Source organism: Rhea pennata, chromosome 6 (assembly GCF_028389875.1).
Source record: "Rhea pennata isolate bPtePen1 chromosome 6, bPtePen1.pri, whole genome shotgun sequence".
NCBI classification, from domain to species: domain Eukaryota; kingdom Metazoa; phylum Chordata; class Aves; order Rheiformes; family Rheidae; genus Rhea; species Rhea pennata.
Genome location: NC_084668.1, coordinates 10,938,939 through 10,954,947, shown reverse-complemented (window position 1 = coordinate 10,954,947; position 16,009 = coordinate 10,938,939). Strand labels below are relative to the sequence as shown.

General features: G+C 35.5%; 1 protein-coding gene across 3 annotated transcripts in view; it reads right to left on the bottom strand.

Moving 5' to 3' along the window:
- Positions 1-16,009, bottom strand: part of ZNF148 (zinc finger protein 148) — a 41,317-nt gene that overhangs the window by 8,241 nt on the left and 17,067 nt on the right. Inside the window, exons 1-6 of one of the 3 annotated variants that reach the window (XM_062578998.1) lie at positions 12,537-12,624; positions 11,434-11,779; positions 10,092-10,217; positions 6,880-7,003; positions 6,134-6,217; positions 82-200 (exon numbers count right to left, since the gene is read on the bottom strand). In XM_062578998.1, coding sequence (XP_062434982.1) covers positions 82-200; positions 6,134-6,217; positions 6,880-7,003; positions 10,092-10,217; positions 11,434-11,763 — 783 coding nt within the window. In that variant the 5' untranslated portion in view covers positions 11,764-11,779; positions 12,537-12,624. Of the gene's footprint in view, positions 1-81; positions 201-6,133; positions 6,218-6,879; positions 7,004-10,091; positions 10,218-11,433; positions 11,780-12,536; positions 12,625-16,009 lie in introns of those variants that run through there. The other 2 variants (XM_062578999.1, XM_062579000.1) reach the window with 2 other exon arrangements.

The following is a 16,009-nucleotide window of genomic DNA, read 5'->3' as shown; positions in this document are numbered from 1 at the left end:
CAACATCTGGAAAAATACCCATGTATACTATTGAAGAACTGAAAGGTGTTCTATATGAAAGATTTCAAGAAATCCTGTTACCTGTAAGCAATATTCGCACTGGTAAGGCTTCTCTCCGCTGTGAGTTCTTTTGTGCCTTTCCATGTGATACTTCTGAATAAACCTCATACCACATTCATCACAACGAAATGGCTTCTCACCTGATAAAAAACACATAAAAACATTAATCTAAACAAAATAAATTCTTAAACAAAACATTTTCCACACAATTATCAGGTAAAACATTACAGTCTCCATTAGGAGTAGTAAAGAAGAGGATTTAGTCTGCCGCTATCAATAAAACAACATAGGGCTTCCTCATGTCACAATTTTCCCAGGGCTCAATAGTCTGATGCTTAACAGTCACAAAAGCAGGAAAAAAAGTATTTATACTAAAAATGCTTTAAAAAACTAAATTCCCTCTCCTTCTTTCTAATGTGGGTACAGATACATGTCTTTAACCTAAAAAATGAAGAACTACAAAGATAGATAGCTAACCTTCTAAACTGCTGCTACACATTGTTTTATGACAGAGAAGTACATAAAAACACCTTAACTCACATCAACTTAGATAACATAATCCCATTCTTTCCAGAAAAGAATTATGTATTTTAAAGGTTTCAATTTAAGATATTTCTAGGGGTCTGTGTATTTTTTTTTAATCTTTCCTGATATCTGTATGCAGAACTGAACTAATTGCTCCAAAAAGTCTTATTATTTTGGTTGGAAATCCCAAATAGTTCTTAATAGAGAAATTAAGCTGAAAACAACAAATCTCTGTTGCTAAATTTATCCGGGCAAATTGAATTCTTTTTCCCTCTGATATTTTTATTTTCTAGGTTTCTCTGATGAACCCTAAAAATTCTAAATGCCTGAAAAGTTAGTTTTGCTGTTACAAAAGTTCATTGTTATTCTATGGAACTCATCCTGAACAGTAATCCTACCTCTTAATAGTATATGCAATCTTTTGAGTTGATGTAGAGATCTTGAATTCTTTTGATAGCATCTGTCAACATCATCTTTGTTCTGGACACTGTATTGCTCTGACTTTGGGGATAGAAAACATCTATCTTTTGTTTCCAGAATTATGCAGATTATTTTTCTCTATATTTCTGAGGTAATTTCTGAGACATAATGTTATTTTATTCTTCAAATTATTTAATTTATTGTTATTAAGATGTATATTCTCTGTTTAGAATAGTGACATTTAGCTATATCCTCTCAAAGTAGAAATAGGGTTGATAGGTCTACATCTTCAAGTAAGAGGTTATTATTTATAGAATTTGGAATGGAAAATATCTATATGACCTGCACATTTGCTCCTAGTCAGATCATTAACTCCCAGAGTTTTGACCATCTTAATTCCAAGCAACTTCTAAATCTCTCTCTTTCTAAGCCTATGCCCTATTTTCAATTATTAATTCTTATCTCTCCACATAGATTCTCAACCAATCCCTTCTTGGATAACTTGTTGCTGACTCCAATTTATCCTCTCATAAACCAACTGATCTTCTCTCCTAAGATCTCTTAGATCCCTTTGTAGTTCTTTTTCTACAGGTTCACATTTAGTCCAGGACTAATATTTGCCATTTCTTACTTACTAGAAATCACACCATAAAATCTAAGCATCCTCTTAACTATCATTTCATCATCTCTTGTACTGACTATAATCAAATCCTCTTCTTGGGCCTATTTCCTACCTTTCTAACTCCAGTTTCATTCTTCTTTTCATGTTCTCTTTATTCATCAGGCATATTTACTTCTATGGTGTTTTATTTATACCAAGCCTGTGGAGACTTTCTGAATCAAATTCAAATCCCCATCTTCACTTCTAAAGATGATGAAGTATGAGTTTTAGGTCATCTTTGTTCTAGTTTTATACACCAGATCATTCCATTCCCAAAGACTATTTTTTAATCCCTTCTACTTACTGCTTTATTTTCCTTTGTTCCACTATTCCACTTTGTGCTTCCTTTGTATCTCCCCTCCAAACAATTTTCCTTACGTTGTCTGAAAGTTTGCTTTTCCACTCTCTTAAACCCTTCTTAGAGAAACAAACAGTAGTTTGGGATGAAGACTATCCTCAGTCTTACCAGAGCCCAAACCAAGTCAGAGAAGCAAAAGAGATAGTTCAGTCTTATCCTAGCTTTAAGCAGCCCTCCAAGAAGTCCTCCTGCTACCCCAGGAAGGCCAGAATACAGAATGCTTCACTGATACACTTACCTTCAGCCTTATACCCATTTTTGTACATGAATGGTCACAGAGTCCTCAATATTGTTCTACTTAGCTGGCTACGTACTGGCAGAAGACTCTACCCTCTACCTATTTCTCTTATCAAAGCTTCAACATAGCTTCAAGTAGAAGCTTTCATTTTTTAAAATTTTTTTCTTTGTAGAGTTTTTATTTCTACAATGATAAAGGCAGCAGATACATACCTCTGGCAGCAGCAGCTTATGTCTGTGCCAGACCATGCACCACTTTGAACTGGCTTGCACACAGTGTGGAAAAGGATCAGATTGTGACAGGAATTTTGGAGACTTTGAGAGCAGACATGAAAGCATTGCTGCCATGTCACAATAGGAAGAAAAGTAATCTGTTTGCGGACACTGCCCTCAAATTAGTCACTAAAATACAGAAATTGGATTTTTTTTTCAGTAGAATTCTAGAATACTCTGCAAGTAAGATTAAGAAACACGTTGCAAAACTGATACTATACTTAATTCTTCCTTTAATCTTTGTAAGATAGTATTGGAAAAAGATTAAAAAATAATATCAGATACACTTCCCATAATGTCTTCTCCTAGCAGAAGCCTGAAACTTCAGATGCCTTCTGAAATTTTATTGTACTCTTAAAATAGGACATATTGTAAATGAAGGAGATCATTAATAATAATATTTTACTCATGTAGGAAGTGTCCAAGACATATTTTTCTGAAATAAGTTAATGAGTAGGAAAGAATCAGATGTGAAAAAAGGCAAAACTTAAAAATATAGTAATTATAAGAATTATTTATCAAAACAGCCTAAAGAAGAATATTCTTAAAACATTTTGATTATGTTTTGTGTCTACACAGAAAATCTATTAAAACTGAGCAATATTACTATTTACAGCTACAAATACACTATGTACAAAGGCTCTAATAATTATAAAAGTAAACCTCTGGGATAGTTAAAATCTAAACAGACAAAATACAAATGATAAAATACAAAAGAAGGCAACAAAAAAGCAGCATGACTGAATAATAAAGCACTTGAATTATTAGTCCCAATGTTGTTTTATTTTTTTAATGTATTCTCATTTTTTGTGTTTAAAATGCAAAATGGAGTGGGTTACAGAATTAGGAGATGACATATGAATGCATGAGTGCGGAAGGAGTACAGAAACATCTCTCAACAAAAAAAGTAGACATATTTGAAAAACACATTTGGTGTTATTCTCTTCAGGAGCTCAGCAAACTCAAAATATGAAAATGTACTGATGACTCTTCGTCCTAACTGAAATGGCAATTTCCTGTATCATTAATGACAAATTTAGCAGCATGATCCTATCACTGTTACCCCCCTGTACATACAATTGTTTCTAGTAAGTGAAATCTGTACTAATGCAATGTCTGCTTTTAGATGCAACTATTTAGTTATTTACCTAGGATAAGGCTGTTCATTGACGGCTTCCTACTTCCCTCATAACATTTCATTTGAGGGAGTGGTTCAGAGAACAGAATTCAAATCATACTGGAACAAGCTACAGCACCTCTAAGTTCGGGGCTTGTCACAGGCACAAAACACAGCCTCTGTTACCACTATCTTTGATGGTCTTATAATACTAAACTTGAAAAATTGATAAAGATTTTAAAAAGAGGAGGAAACATCCTGTTCTTCAGCAATGTTTTGAACATTGTAAAAAAAAAGTGGTGCCAAGAGATGGTCATTTAGAGAAATAAAAAAAAAAAGTAAAAGAAAAAAATATTTGTAGTGAAAATTTCTTGAGTGTGAAGATTGAAGAGAGCTCTCCTTCACTCTCATCGGAGTTAAAAATACAGACCCACTGCTCACTTGCTAGTCATATAAGCAAATTGAAATTTCAGCTTTCTTTGGATGAGTTTAATTATGCAAATCTCAACAACAGAGTGTCTCTATACAGCCAATAAAGGCCCACTCATGAATATTATCATAGGGCACACAGAATGCCAATTAACTATACTGTAATTGAGCCAAGAAATCAAATTCAGCAGCAGTCAAATATTCACTTACTAAATTAACTTAAAAAAAAATTTTTTTTTAAGATCAATGCTTTTAGTTTTTTTCAGAACAAGTCATGTATCTATAATAACCACAACCTTACTAAAAGTGCAAGATGGCAGTCTGCTGGAAACTGGCTCAATAAAGTGAGAATTAGATTCCTGGAAATAGGGTCTTACATGCTTTCTCCTAAGCATTTATATAGTTGTCATCTAGGAAACACTCATAATTCAACATTTTAAACACAATCACCATTCTAAATTTTCTAAGAAATAAGCAAACTATACTAAACAAGCAAGAAAAGGAGGAAAAGATAGTTATCTAAAAAGGCAGATAACAATATAAACAATATAAATTGTTAAATGGCAGTTTTTTCTCTGCTAAACAAAGAACAGTATAGGTAAAAGTTGGCAGGGAAAAAAAAAAAAAAAAAAAAAAAACACTCATCACCACCACCAAACCCTCCCTCCAAAGCTTACAAGCAACATAGTGGAATTCTTGTTAGAGCTATAAGTTGAATTTTAAAAGATAATTAAATCAATTTATATTATATTTGCAGTCATGTGTTAATTAACTACATTGCCCAGACTCTCATTTTCACAGCCACGTACAGGGAATAATCCTCAGGAAAAATATCACATGAAAAAATGTTAAAAAAGAATAAAATAAAATAAACCATGCTTAAATTTTTGCCTTTTCTATTGCTGGGGTGGGGGAGGGAATAGATGGAAGAAAGAGAGCGAGTAAGCATTCTTTTCAAGAATAATATCTGCACAAAGTGAAGGCAGCATGGTTCACCAGTTCAGAGCCAGAGGAACGACTAGGAACAGAACAAAGACGTTGGACAGAATAATGGAGGACTCTTCTGTGGCTGGCTGGCTGAAGGAAACCTACTTAGTCCGGACTCATGGCAACCTAGGATACAAAAAACCCATACACAACAGGGCATTTGTGCATGTAACTCCCTGTACACTGCCCTGAAAATTCATTTTGCTGAGGATTTTTTCCCTCTCAACGCTTACACATGCACACGCTGCACTGCATGTTAGTAGCTTTCATATCCATTTAAATGCTACGGACAAGAAACACTGTGCACATTCACCAGCTCTGCTTTTCTGCAAAACAGGCTGAGAAATTGGCATCTAGTCCAAAAGGACCATATTACAAAATATTTATAGAGGGATTGAAAGGCCATGCACCAAAATGCCAAAAACCCAACGAAGCCAAACCTGTTAAAGAATGTGGTTTTGTGCAGTGCAACAAGATAAAAAATAAACAAGTACATACAAACTTTAACTCTCTTTGGCTTAAAACTTCAGGCCTTATTTAACCTATATTGCATATTTTCAAACTAAGGCTCTTATTTTTAGAACAGTTCTGAATTAAAGCTTTGAAAAAAAGAGTGAAAAGTAATGCTAATACTAATACCTTTGGGATTAGGCATTTTGGCCATTTTAGTCCTGGCACTTTTCCATCACATTCCAAAAGAAAAAAAAATCTACTGAGATTTGGAAGTCTCAATTGTCCAAATTAATTTGATACAACAAAACATACAACTGCTTAACAAACCTGGACTTTTATGAATACACAAACTTCAAGATTCACTACTTGGGATATTTTTAGAATACTATTTTCAAATTTGCTTACGAGAGTTTATACTCATTTTACAGCCAAAGAAAAGTGGAGCAAGTCAAAGGCACAAAGCTAATTTAACTTTTTAGATTTTGTAACATATGTTAAGTCAAAACAAACTACAGCAGGATTTTAGGCTGCATATTTATTATCAGAAACCTTGCCTGAGTGGGGAAACAGTTCTTAAGCACGCTAGTAAAGATACTCAAGGCACTATACTCACCAGTATGAATCTTCTCATGCCTCTGTAGCAGGTACTTCTGAATGAAACGCATGTCGCACTGACTGCACTGAAATGGTTTTTCACCTTGAACAATATAATTCCACATCCACAAGTTAATAACTACACACTGTTGTTTCTGATAACTATTTTTGAGGAATATAAAAATGCCTATAAAAACCCCAGCATCTGAGCGAATTCCAAAAATATTCTAATATCAAAAAATATTATTAGTCTTACTAAGTATATGAACTCCAGAATTCTTTCCATGATCCTACGAGTCATATTAACACTAACACAGAAGAGTGATCTAAAACAGCTGTAATTTCCTCATGAATAGGATCAATGATGATGCTGGCATAAGACTGCATTCAGGATACTGGCAAGCTATTGTAATGGTAAGTACCTTTTCCACTTCTCCGAACCAGAGAGGTACCTCATCAGGCAAATAAGCAGCAGGAGCACATTTTACAAAGGGGTCAATTTTGGCACTTAGGCTACATTCAACCAATTACTTTCTGATAAAGGAAGAAAAGAAATCTTGTAAACAGTTAGGTTTTCAGTTTATTAAACATATGTCGACCTTTTTTTCTGGTATTCTTTTGACACTTTGGTGCATGGAATCTCTAAGCTTAGATGCCAAGTTAGCTACGCTCTTAAAACCGAAATTCGCATAGAGCTGAAAACATTTTTAACAAAGTAAACAAATCTTTATATAGTAGAAAAGACAATTTGAAGTCAAGCAGTACCTGTATGAATGAAGACATGTCTCTGTAAATGGTAGTTGGTTCTAAAGGCAGCATTGCAATGCTCACAAACATGAGATTTGTGGGTTTTCAGACCAAGTGATCCGTCCTCATTTATTGTAAGGATCTATTTTAAAAAGAGTAAAATTTGTTCTCACACTACCCTCTAAAGATGTCTTATTTACTAAAAAAAACAAAAAACAAAAAACCAAAACTGTTTAATGCAGAAAATGTAAATATTTTGGGTAAACCATGCTAATTTCTACAAAACTATCCGATAGGCTTTTCATTTACATTTCCAAATACGGCCCAATCCAACATATGTCTCATTAAGTTAAAAGATACTTCAACACAACAGAGACAAAAGTAGCTCCTGGAAAACCAGCTTAGAGCTTCCCTATTCACAGCTGAGTCACTTTACATGCTACTGTTTACTTTGTCCGTCTGGTGGAAAGGAGGCAAAGTAACCAAACCACCTCTGGGCGCAAAACCATGGACAATTACATTTTAAAGGAAAAGTGAAATGTTATATTCTTGTTTCAATCACGACTTTAAATGTTTGTTAAAATGCATTAAAACCTATCCAGGATAGTCATACAAATTACCTGCATTATCTCCATAGTCTCAGAGACAAATTGTTTTTAAAAAACAAAATCGCAGAGCCATACAACCAAAAGAATAGTATTACTTTTCTCTCTGTTCAAATTTTTCACTCAACAGAATATTGCTCACACAATATACATGTTGGAGAAGTTCCTCAACAAATTCAACTTTCCACACTCAATTGCTTTGGTATCAAAGCAGCTATTTTCATATGAATTTGAAAAAACTTAAATGAAAATGATTTCCACTGTACCTATCTCATTCAGTAAAGCTCATCACAGATTTTCTCTATTTGACAAAAGAAAAAAAAACCCGACAAAAGAAAAAAAAAAAACCCGCCCAACAATAAGGCCCCTACTATCTCTGGCAAGACAATAAGAAAATTGGCAACTGGCAAGCAAGTTACATTTCCAAAAGTTTTACTTAACTGGAAACAGACTATAAAGAATAGTTTAAGTAACCTTAAATAAAATAGTTCAATCCCTTGTTATTAAAAAAAAAAAAAAAAAAGTCTGCTGGGGAAAACATATCTGCATCTTGCTTAGCTAAAGATGTTTAGGGGGGTTATGACAATGATAGTGATGAGAGAGTCAGAATAAGCAAAATAACACTTTCTCTGCAACAGTAGCAAACACTGTAGGATCTACTTAAACAATTTTAATTCTGCTGCATCAAAACTCAGCAAGGGTGAAATCTTGAGCCAACAAAATCCGTGCATTCACTCTGAAGGACAAGCACATTCATACGTTTATCAGATTGGTACGTTATAACTCCAGTACGTCACAGATACAGACAATTACAGAAATTCTGTTCTGTAACAATATAGTACTAATGAAATAATGACTGGTTACTTGACATGAATTTCAATATATGTTATGAAATTTATTTTCATAGATTACACTGAAATTTGTAAATGATTGTGCAGAAAATAAACTTAATTTCACAGTTAGCCTAAATCTGGGTTCTTCTACCATATCTATTCACTGCACCTTTTATATCAAGAAAATTAGTTTTGTCAATGTAGTTTTCCTATTAAAAGCAACAAAAAGTGTATGTTTTTTAGTGTATGTATGTGCACGTGTGTGTGCACGAGTTGGGGGAAGTAGATAGAATTCATAAAAGTTTCTGACTTTTATGTATATGATGAGCAAGTTAAAATAAAACAAAATTTAAGGTATTTCAGTATATTAATGGACTTCCATATGTAAAAGCCCCAGGGGCTGTCTGGATAGAAAAATCAACTTGAGTACTCTGGGAACACTAACTTAAACTGGAGTAGACTCTCATCTGTATTAGTCATTTAGCTTCTTTTTGCCATTGTATTCTTACAAACCTTTAAAAAAAGCGAGGGGAAAGACTGAAGAAGAACCTGTTTAATGATTCTCTTGATCATTTTCCAATCTTTTGTTATGTCAAAAGAATGACACTGACAGATTGGGAGATACAAAGGAAGCATGCAAGTACATGTCTGTCGAGAGAGAGGCACGTGCCTCTCCTATCTTGCAATGTTTCCATGGAAGTGATCTGTGGAGGCTATTCAAACCAGAGCTCCGCTTTTTAATCAAAAGAAGAAGTATCTTGATGCAAAGGTTTTGGAACTTGCTTCCACACCCAATCTGAAACAATTTGTCGACTTTCCAAGAATACTACAAATGCCACCTAACTTGACAGTGGTTTGGGGAGGACTGAAAGGTAGCTAACCTTGGGAAAACAGCAATTAGGCTTTGGATTTTTTGTTGATGTTAGAGTGGGTTTTCCTTCAATGTATACGCAATCTGGGCTGATTTCAGAGTAGGCTTATTTTAATGCTGCTGTATGACCACGTATATATATAAAACTGATTTTTGCCTCTCAGAGCATCCTGGACACATTCTATTTTAAACCTGAAGATTAATATTGATTTGGGGAATTACGAGAAGATTTAACACTGCCGCAGCACTCGGCCCTCACCTCATTAGGTGAAATGATGCTGTTTTTATCTGAAGTAGGTCTCACCAGAAGAAAATCTAAGCTTTTCAGACATACAGGGATACATACTCCTCATGAATGGATCTTCAAAACAATTTTTGAAGTAACAAACCAGCAGCTAGCATAAGATTCTTTTGATATAAATAAATACATATATGAAGGTGATTAGGACCACAGGAATATTCCCTACCAGCAGATTACTTTATATACATTAGTAAACTTTTTAGAATTTTCAAAACTACCATTTTAGATTTCTTTTTAAGAACTTTTTGCTATGCATAAAGCATATAAAATTATCAGGCTCACATGAAAGCACAACTATTATTAGATAGATACAGAGTAATGATTTATAAGTTGTCTATAAAACTACTGACTCATAATTTTAAAAAGATATTTGGAGAGAGAACTGCCTGGAGAGATAGATGTTAAAATGTGTCAAGGGTTCACGTTGCTAAACAGAGTTCAAAGAAAAACAGTGTTATAATCAGGTTTTGATTTGGGTTTCTGGTAAACTTGCAAACTGCATCTTTACTGAGCAAACAAACAATTTCCAGCCTAACTACTTCAAGTGCTAATGAAATTAGTCATAGTCAACCAAATCTTCAGGTTCTTTTATTCTTGGTTTTGCCAAATCAATGTCTTACTTTTGCTGGTGAACGCTGTTTTCTTTTCTTCTTTTTCTGCAAATCTACTGGCTCTCGTATTTGTTTTTTGTCTCGTTTCTGTTGTTCAGATGCATCAGTAAAGGTAATTTCTTGCTTTACACTGATCTGTTAAGATACCAAGTGCCAGTTTCAGGTAAGGTTCTCACTACAGAAAAGCAATTTTTCAATTTTAGAAGATGACAAACTGCTGAAACAGAAAACCTTTTTCTAAGGGAATTATCTTGTGGTTTCATTCTTTCAGAAATTTAAGTGAAAGGAATAATAAGTATCTTCAATAAAAAGGGCATAGTTAATTTCTACAGTGACATTTTGATGTATCCTTTCATTCATCTCCGAAAGTCTTTTTTCCTTCTGACCTGTGGTGATTTTGAGATCAGTTGTTATATTAAAATCACTTCCATCTGTACAACCATTCAGTTTTTCATACCTACTTTACTTTAGTCCGTGTATTGTCATGGCAAGATTTAACGGAATAGTTTATTAGATATTAAAACAAGAAGTATTTTTTAAGAAAACAAGAATAGTGCTAATGAAGTTTTTTTCCAAAAAATATTTCTTGATCTAATGTAAACTTTAATAAAGAGCAAGATATTCTTACATTTTTCTAACACCTGAACCATCTAATCTACAGCTAACAGCCTGATGTTTTAACAACGCTACCTTTATAAAGATTATTCTTCAGATATAAGGCTATCTACTTTTTAAGTTCTTGTAATTATCCTTTATGTTTGAAGGGTAACAGTGATGATGTGCTGTATTACAGACAGACACTCTATTTTCAAAAGGAAGTCATCTATATTCACTCTGGGATAGATGAGGTACACCTTCTATTAGATATCAGGGAGGGGCATATTTATGGTCATGTATGAAGTGTCACAGTCCAACCTGCAGTGTGAATGCAATCGCTAAGCGTCCACATACTTTGAAAATATGTAAGAAAATGCTTCCTATACCAAGAGAAACTAAATAGCACTATGAACAGTATAAATGGTATGCACCTTTTACTAACGCTACTTATTCTGGTTGGTAGTTACCCTTGAACATTAAGTATTTTTAAAAGAGCACATTTTAACTCATCAATTCATATGGTAACAGCCTGATTATAAAATATTTATAAAACAGATACTGAAAGATTATATTTAATTGGCAAATTTTATCCACAGCCAGAGGCAAATGACATTTTCATAAATAGCATCTATTCATAAATATTTTGATAATCCAAATCCAAACAAGCAATTAATAGATTCTTGCCAGAGTAGGATAAGAATACTAAATCATGCTTCCTAGTAATTTCTCCATATTTCACAAAGAAAGTGCTTACAGGGACATTAACAGCATACTGCAGCCCTTGAGGAAGTCTGTCTTGGGTATCCATGTCATCATCATTTTTTACCGTCTCCTCATGGACCATGAGTTCATCATGTGAAATCATCTCTTGCTGTCGAAGTTCACTTTCCTGTAACACTTCATCTGTTGCAAGAATTTCTTGGTGCGCCATAGTCCGATCTTGAAGCACTGCCTCTTGCCGTTCTCCCGACACTCCAGACTGGTCAGATACTGCACCCATCCCTACCATAGCCCTGGATGACTGCATTTGGTCTATGCCACCACATTTAAGAAATAATCCTCCCAGCTTGTCTTCAATGTTCATTCTTAAGTGCAATAACCTACAAAGAAAGTTTTAATAGTAAACATCTAAAATTGGTGCTCTTATTTAAAATTTTTACTTAAAAACATTTTATAAGAACTAAGTCAGTACTGAACACACAGGCACATGCTCCTGAAATTGATATCCAAATAAAAGTGAAACGCTGGATATCTTGAGTCAGTATGATAAGATTCTTTCACACACAGGCGTAGAGACACAAACATACACTTTCAAATGAAAAGTTTATAACTAAGTGTATTCTGATCACTGGAAAAGTTATAATTAAATGACAGCTAGAAAGAATTTAATTCTCCTTCTAATGCCTTAGAAAACAGCTTTTTTATGTCCCTTTTACTCCATTTTCTTCTGTTTTGATTTACCTTCTAGAGATGCCGCTCTCATTTCTGTCCTGCTCTCCCTACTTTCTTACTCTTTAAGGGCTCTTTTACCACCACCATCCTGGGCATATTCTAGCTACTGGAACACCTTAATATCCACAAGTAAGAGAGCAACATTTTGTCTAACGGTCTATGTTAAAAAGGACTAGGGAAATTCAGATTTGTTTATAAAAAGACTACTCATTTCCATATCCACTAAACCACTGGAGCGTTAGTCAGAAACCATGAATTCCAGTAGTGAACAGCAATATCATTACATTCATTGATGATCCACATGTAGATTAAAAAAAAACCCATATACAGCATCATGGCATTATTAAACCATTTTACCAAGAGGCAGTAGGGTTTGGTGAACAGTGGCAGCCTTTACTTATTCACCTTGCTTTTTCCTCAGTTGGCCTGATCTTGCCAAAAGGCCAGGACACAGCCCTCTAGGCTTCACTGCAAGGTAGTCCTAAGACGACTCTTCTCCTTGGCATACTGGTTGTCCGGGCACCGCAGTGTCAGTCTCCACACTCCTCCCCAGGCCCCCAGATTCCTACCCATTTCACACAGGTCGGCCCTGCTCACTCCTTCAGACACGTTCCCTTCCTCCACCCCTCCGGCTTCCCAGCTGGAGTGGAGAGGAGGGGAGAGGCTGCCCAAACACCAAGGCTTCAATCCTAGGGACAGGGGCAGAGGCGCAGCAGAGGTGGACAATACAGAACAGGCCTGGCCAAAAGACACGACAGACATCACAGGGAGCATCGTTACAGCATCAGAACCTTTGATTTTGATGCACTCAGAATTACAATATAAATGTGATGTTGGCATATTAGCAATTATCAACTTCAAATTCTCCCTCCCTAACAGTACAGCACAGGGTCAGGAAACAAATCAGCAGCTCCATCTCAAGTCAAGCCTCAGTCAGATGCTACTTTTCTCTCCTTGCAACTCCAGATGACAACTAGTAACCAAAAAAGTCTCTCTCTCTCTGCCTACTATTCAGCAGTGCCATCACCCTGCAGAAATTCATGACAATAACCCACTCCCAACTTAGCACCTTGCCAACTTGCAAAATGATCGGATCAAACAAACACAGATGTAATGTTTAAATTCCAGTTTTTAGTTTGATCACAGGAACCACCTTCCAAAGTATTTTCCTCGTCTGAAAAATCTTCTGAAAATTCTAAATGTATCTTAATCCATCGTGAAGACTAGTCTATACCAAACCACAGCAAGTTTACAAAATAAGTGGCAGCCCTTCCTTAGTGAAGATTCTGGAGTATTTGACAGGAGTGCAATCCACCAGCAGAACTCGCTGATGAAGATCTCACAGTTCTTCCACATCAGACTTTGTTTCAAATACTACTATTAGTTCTTATCTTCTGAAAGTAAAATTCAATTTCTTCAAAAAAAAAACAATAAAAAGAAAAAAAAAGCCAACTTCAACATCTTCTAGTAGTAATTCATGCAGTAAAAGTCAAAAGTGAAAGAACGCTTGTCTCTATTCTCTATCACGATTTTCTAAATTTCTGTATATATCATAGAAAGCCTGACTGACAGGATGTTCTGATAAATACATTTCTGAGTTTCAAATAAATAAAAGGCATGTCAAAGAAAGAAGTTTTTCAGTCAACTATGGATTTTCTCTTAGTAAGTCTTCCTCTGATGGAAGTCAGAATGATGAAGTTACCGAGCAAGATCTGCATAACTGTAGCCCAAGTTCTGGAGTGCAAGACAGCAAAATAAAATTTTTTAAAAAATCTAATTTATTAATAAGAAAAGCTAACTAGTTTTGGAAAACTGAAACATTTGAGATAAAAGAGTGCTGGTCGATACTTTCCAGATCAACAGTGTAACCTTTTAAGCAAACCAGAGATGAAGAGTTCAAACACAGTTTCACTGAATTAATAGCCTAGGATATCATACAAACAGCACCTTCCAGAATAGCTATCCTCCAAGATTTTATTAAAACTATTAACAACATCACAAGGTCTTACAGGATAAAACTCCAAAAAAGTAAGTTCCAGCAGTTGGGAAGCATATTGCCCAGAGGCAGGGACCCACAGTCTGGAAGGCCAGCAGAAGCGACAGCAGCCAACAAACCCCGCGTTCTGGGTGAGAGTCCTGCAGGCCAGTCCTTGAAACAGGCAGCAGTTTTCTAGTTTTGCTATTGTCAATGTTTGGAAGCTCAGAATTTTGTCTCAAGTCTTTCAGGGAAAAAAGAATTGTGAAAAGAAACACTGCTGATTCTAGTAAACTAAGTTTTCAACCTTCAGAGGATAACTTCTTCCAACTCTCCCTACCTGTTGGCAAGTTCAGGCTCTGTAGATACCATACACTGATGTGGAACAACAGCTTCCCATTTTAATCTGCTTCCTTTAGCAACTTTCCTTCATATTGGTCTGTAATCCCAGGGCTGATCTCATTCTGCATAGTAGACTGGGATGAAAAAGAGAAGACCTTGGGAAGAACCGACCACTAAGCTAAAAGGTCTGAGTAGCTGTTGCCCAAATTTGTTCTTTCTAAATCATGTCTGAACAAACTTTTTTTCTCTATGTGTCTCCTCTAACAAAAGTACCACCTCAGAAAGTTTTGGGGAAGCTTTTCCAATGCAGCTGAAGCCAAAAGCAGGTATTTATATCAAACTGTTGTTATAGGGGCAAAACACATTTAAGGGACCGGAAAAAATGCATGCAACAGAAGGACAGGAAGGGAAAACTACTGCTCACAATATTTGCACTTGCAATCTTGTTCACTGCTTTTTCTGCAATTCTGATATGAGAAAGTTCGAAATCCTACTCTTCATTTTCACGGAAATCATCTTCAAATAAGGACAACAATGTCTTAAATGAGATCAGGTAGTGCTAGGCGACAAACTTACTTCCAGGTAATCCAAGCTATAAAAAGAGAATGAAACTTCACACATCTTGAAGGGAAGATGTGTTTCTGGTATATCACACAGCCACCTACAGGCATTCCATAACCCTTGAAGTATTTTTTGTAGGTACCTGGGAAACCCTATTGATGGTTTCTTAACAAAAACACAAATGAAAAAAAAACCTTGGTTTGTTTCTTTCACCATGCAGGTCTCCCAGAGAGATTTTGCAACAACAGATCTTAGTCATCCTAACAGAAGAAAGTGAGGATGAAATTATAATCTTTTCTGTGTAGAGAATCTTGTGTCAATTAACAAATATGAGAAGGAACTGAAGTTCTTAAGAATCTCTATCCTATAGAGTCATTATTTGATAAAGGATGCCATGAAGGAGCGCCGGAGGAGGCTGGTATATTAGGCTAGTCCTTTTAAAAATATAACATGAAAGACACAGACTCCAGGGAAATGAACAAGCAGATACCTACTATTTATTCATTTCAGCCTTTATCCCAAATTTATCCGTATTCAGGGTACATCTTATATTGATTATCATACACTGTGATTTTGTTCCATGCTACAGAAGTGCAACGGCATAAGCTCCCTGCAGATTCTTCACGGGAATGACATGGATCGGTACTGGAATAGAGGAACTCAAACTGCTGAAATACATTCCAGGAAAAAAAAAAACAAAAAAGCAGTATTCAGGTGTGAGAGGTGGTAGCCCTAATCTGTCTGCTCAAACCACTTACAAAAACAGCATAGAAGGTTGTTCCAAATGCAGGATACTGCCATATCACTCTGAAATTAGGCACAGATTGAGGAAATTGTGGACTTAAAGCTATATCCTGAGGAAGGTAAGCAAACAAAAATAGGGAGACCAAGTGTTGAAGAATGCAAAAGAGCAAGCTACCTTCACCAGTAGAGGCAGACAGACTTGTAGCATGCAGAGACTTAAGACAGCAGCTGTCCAGAAGTCAAAACAGCTGTATAT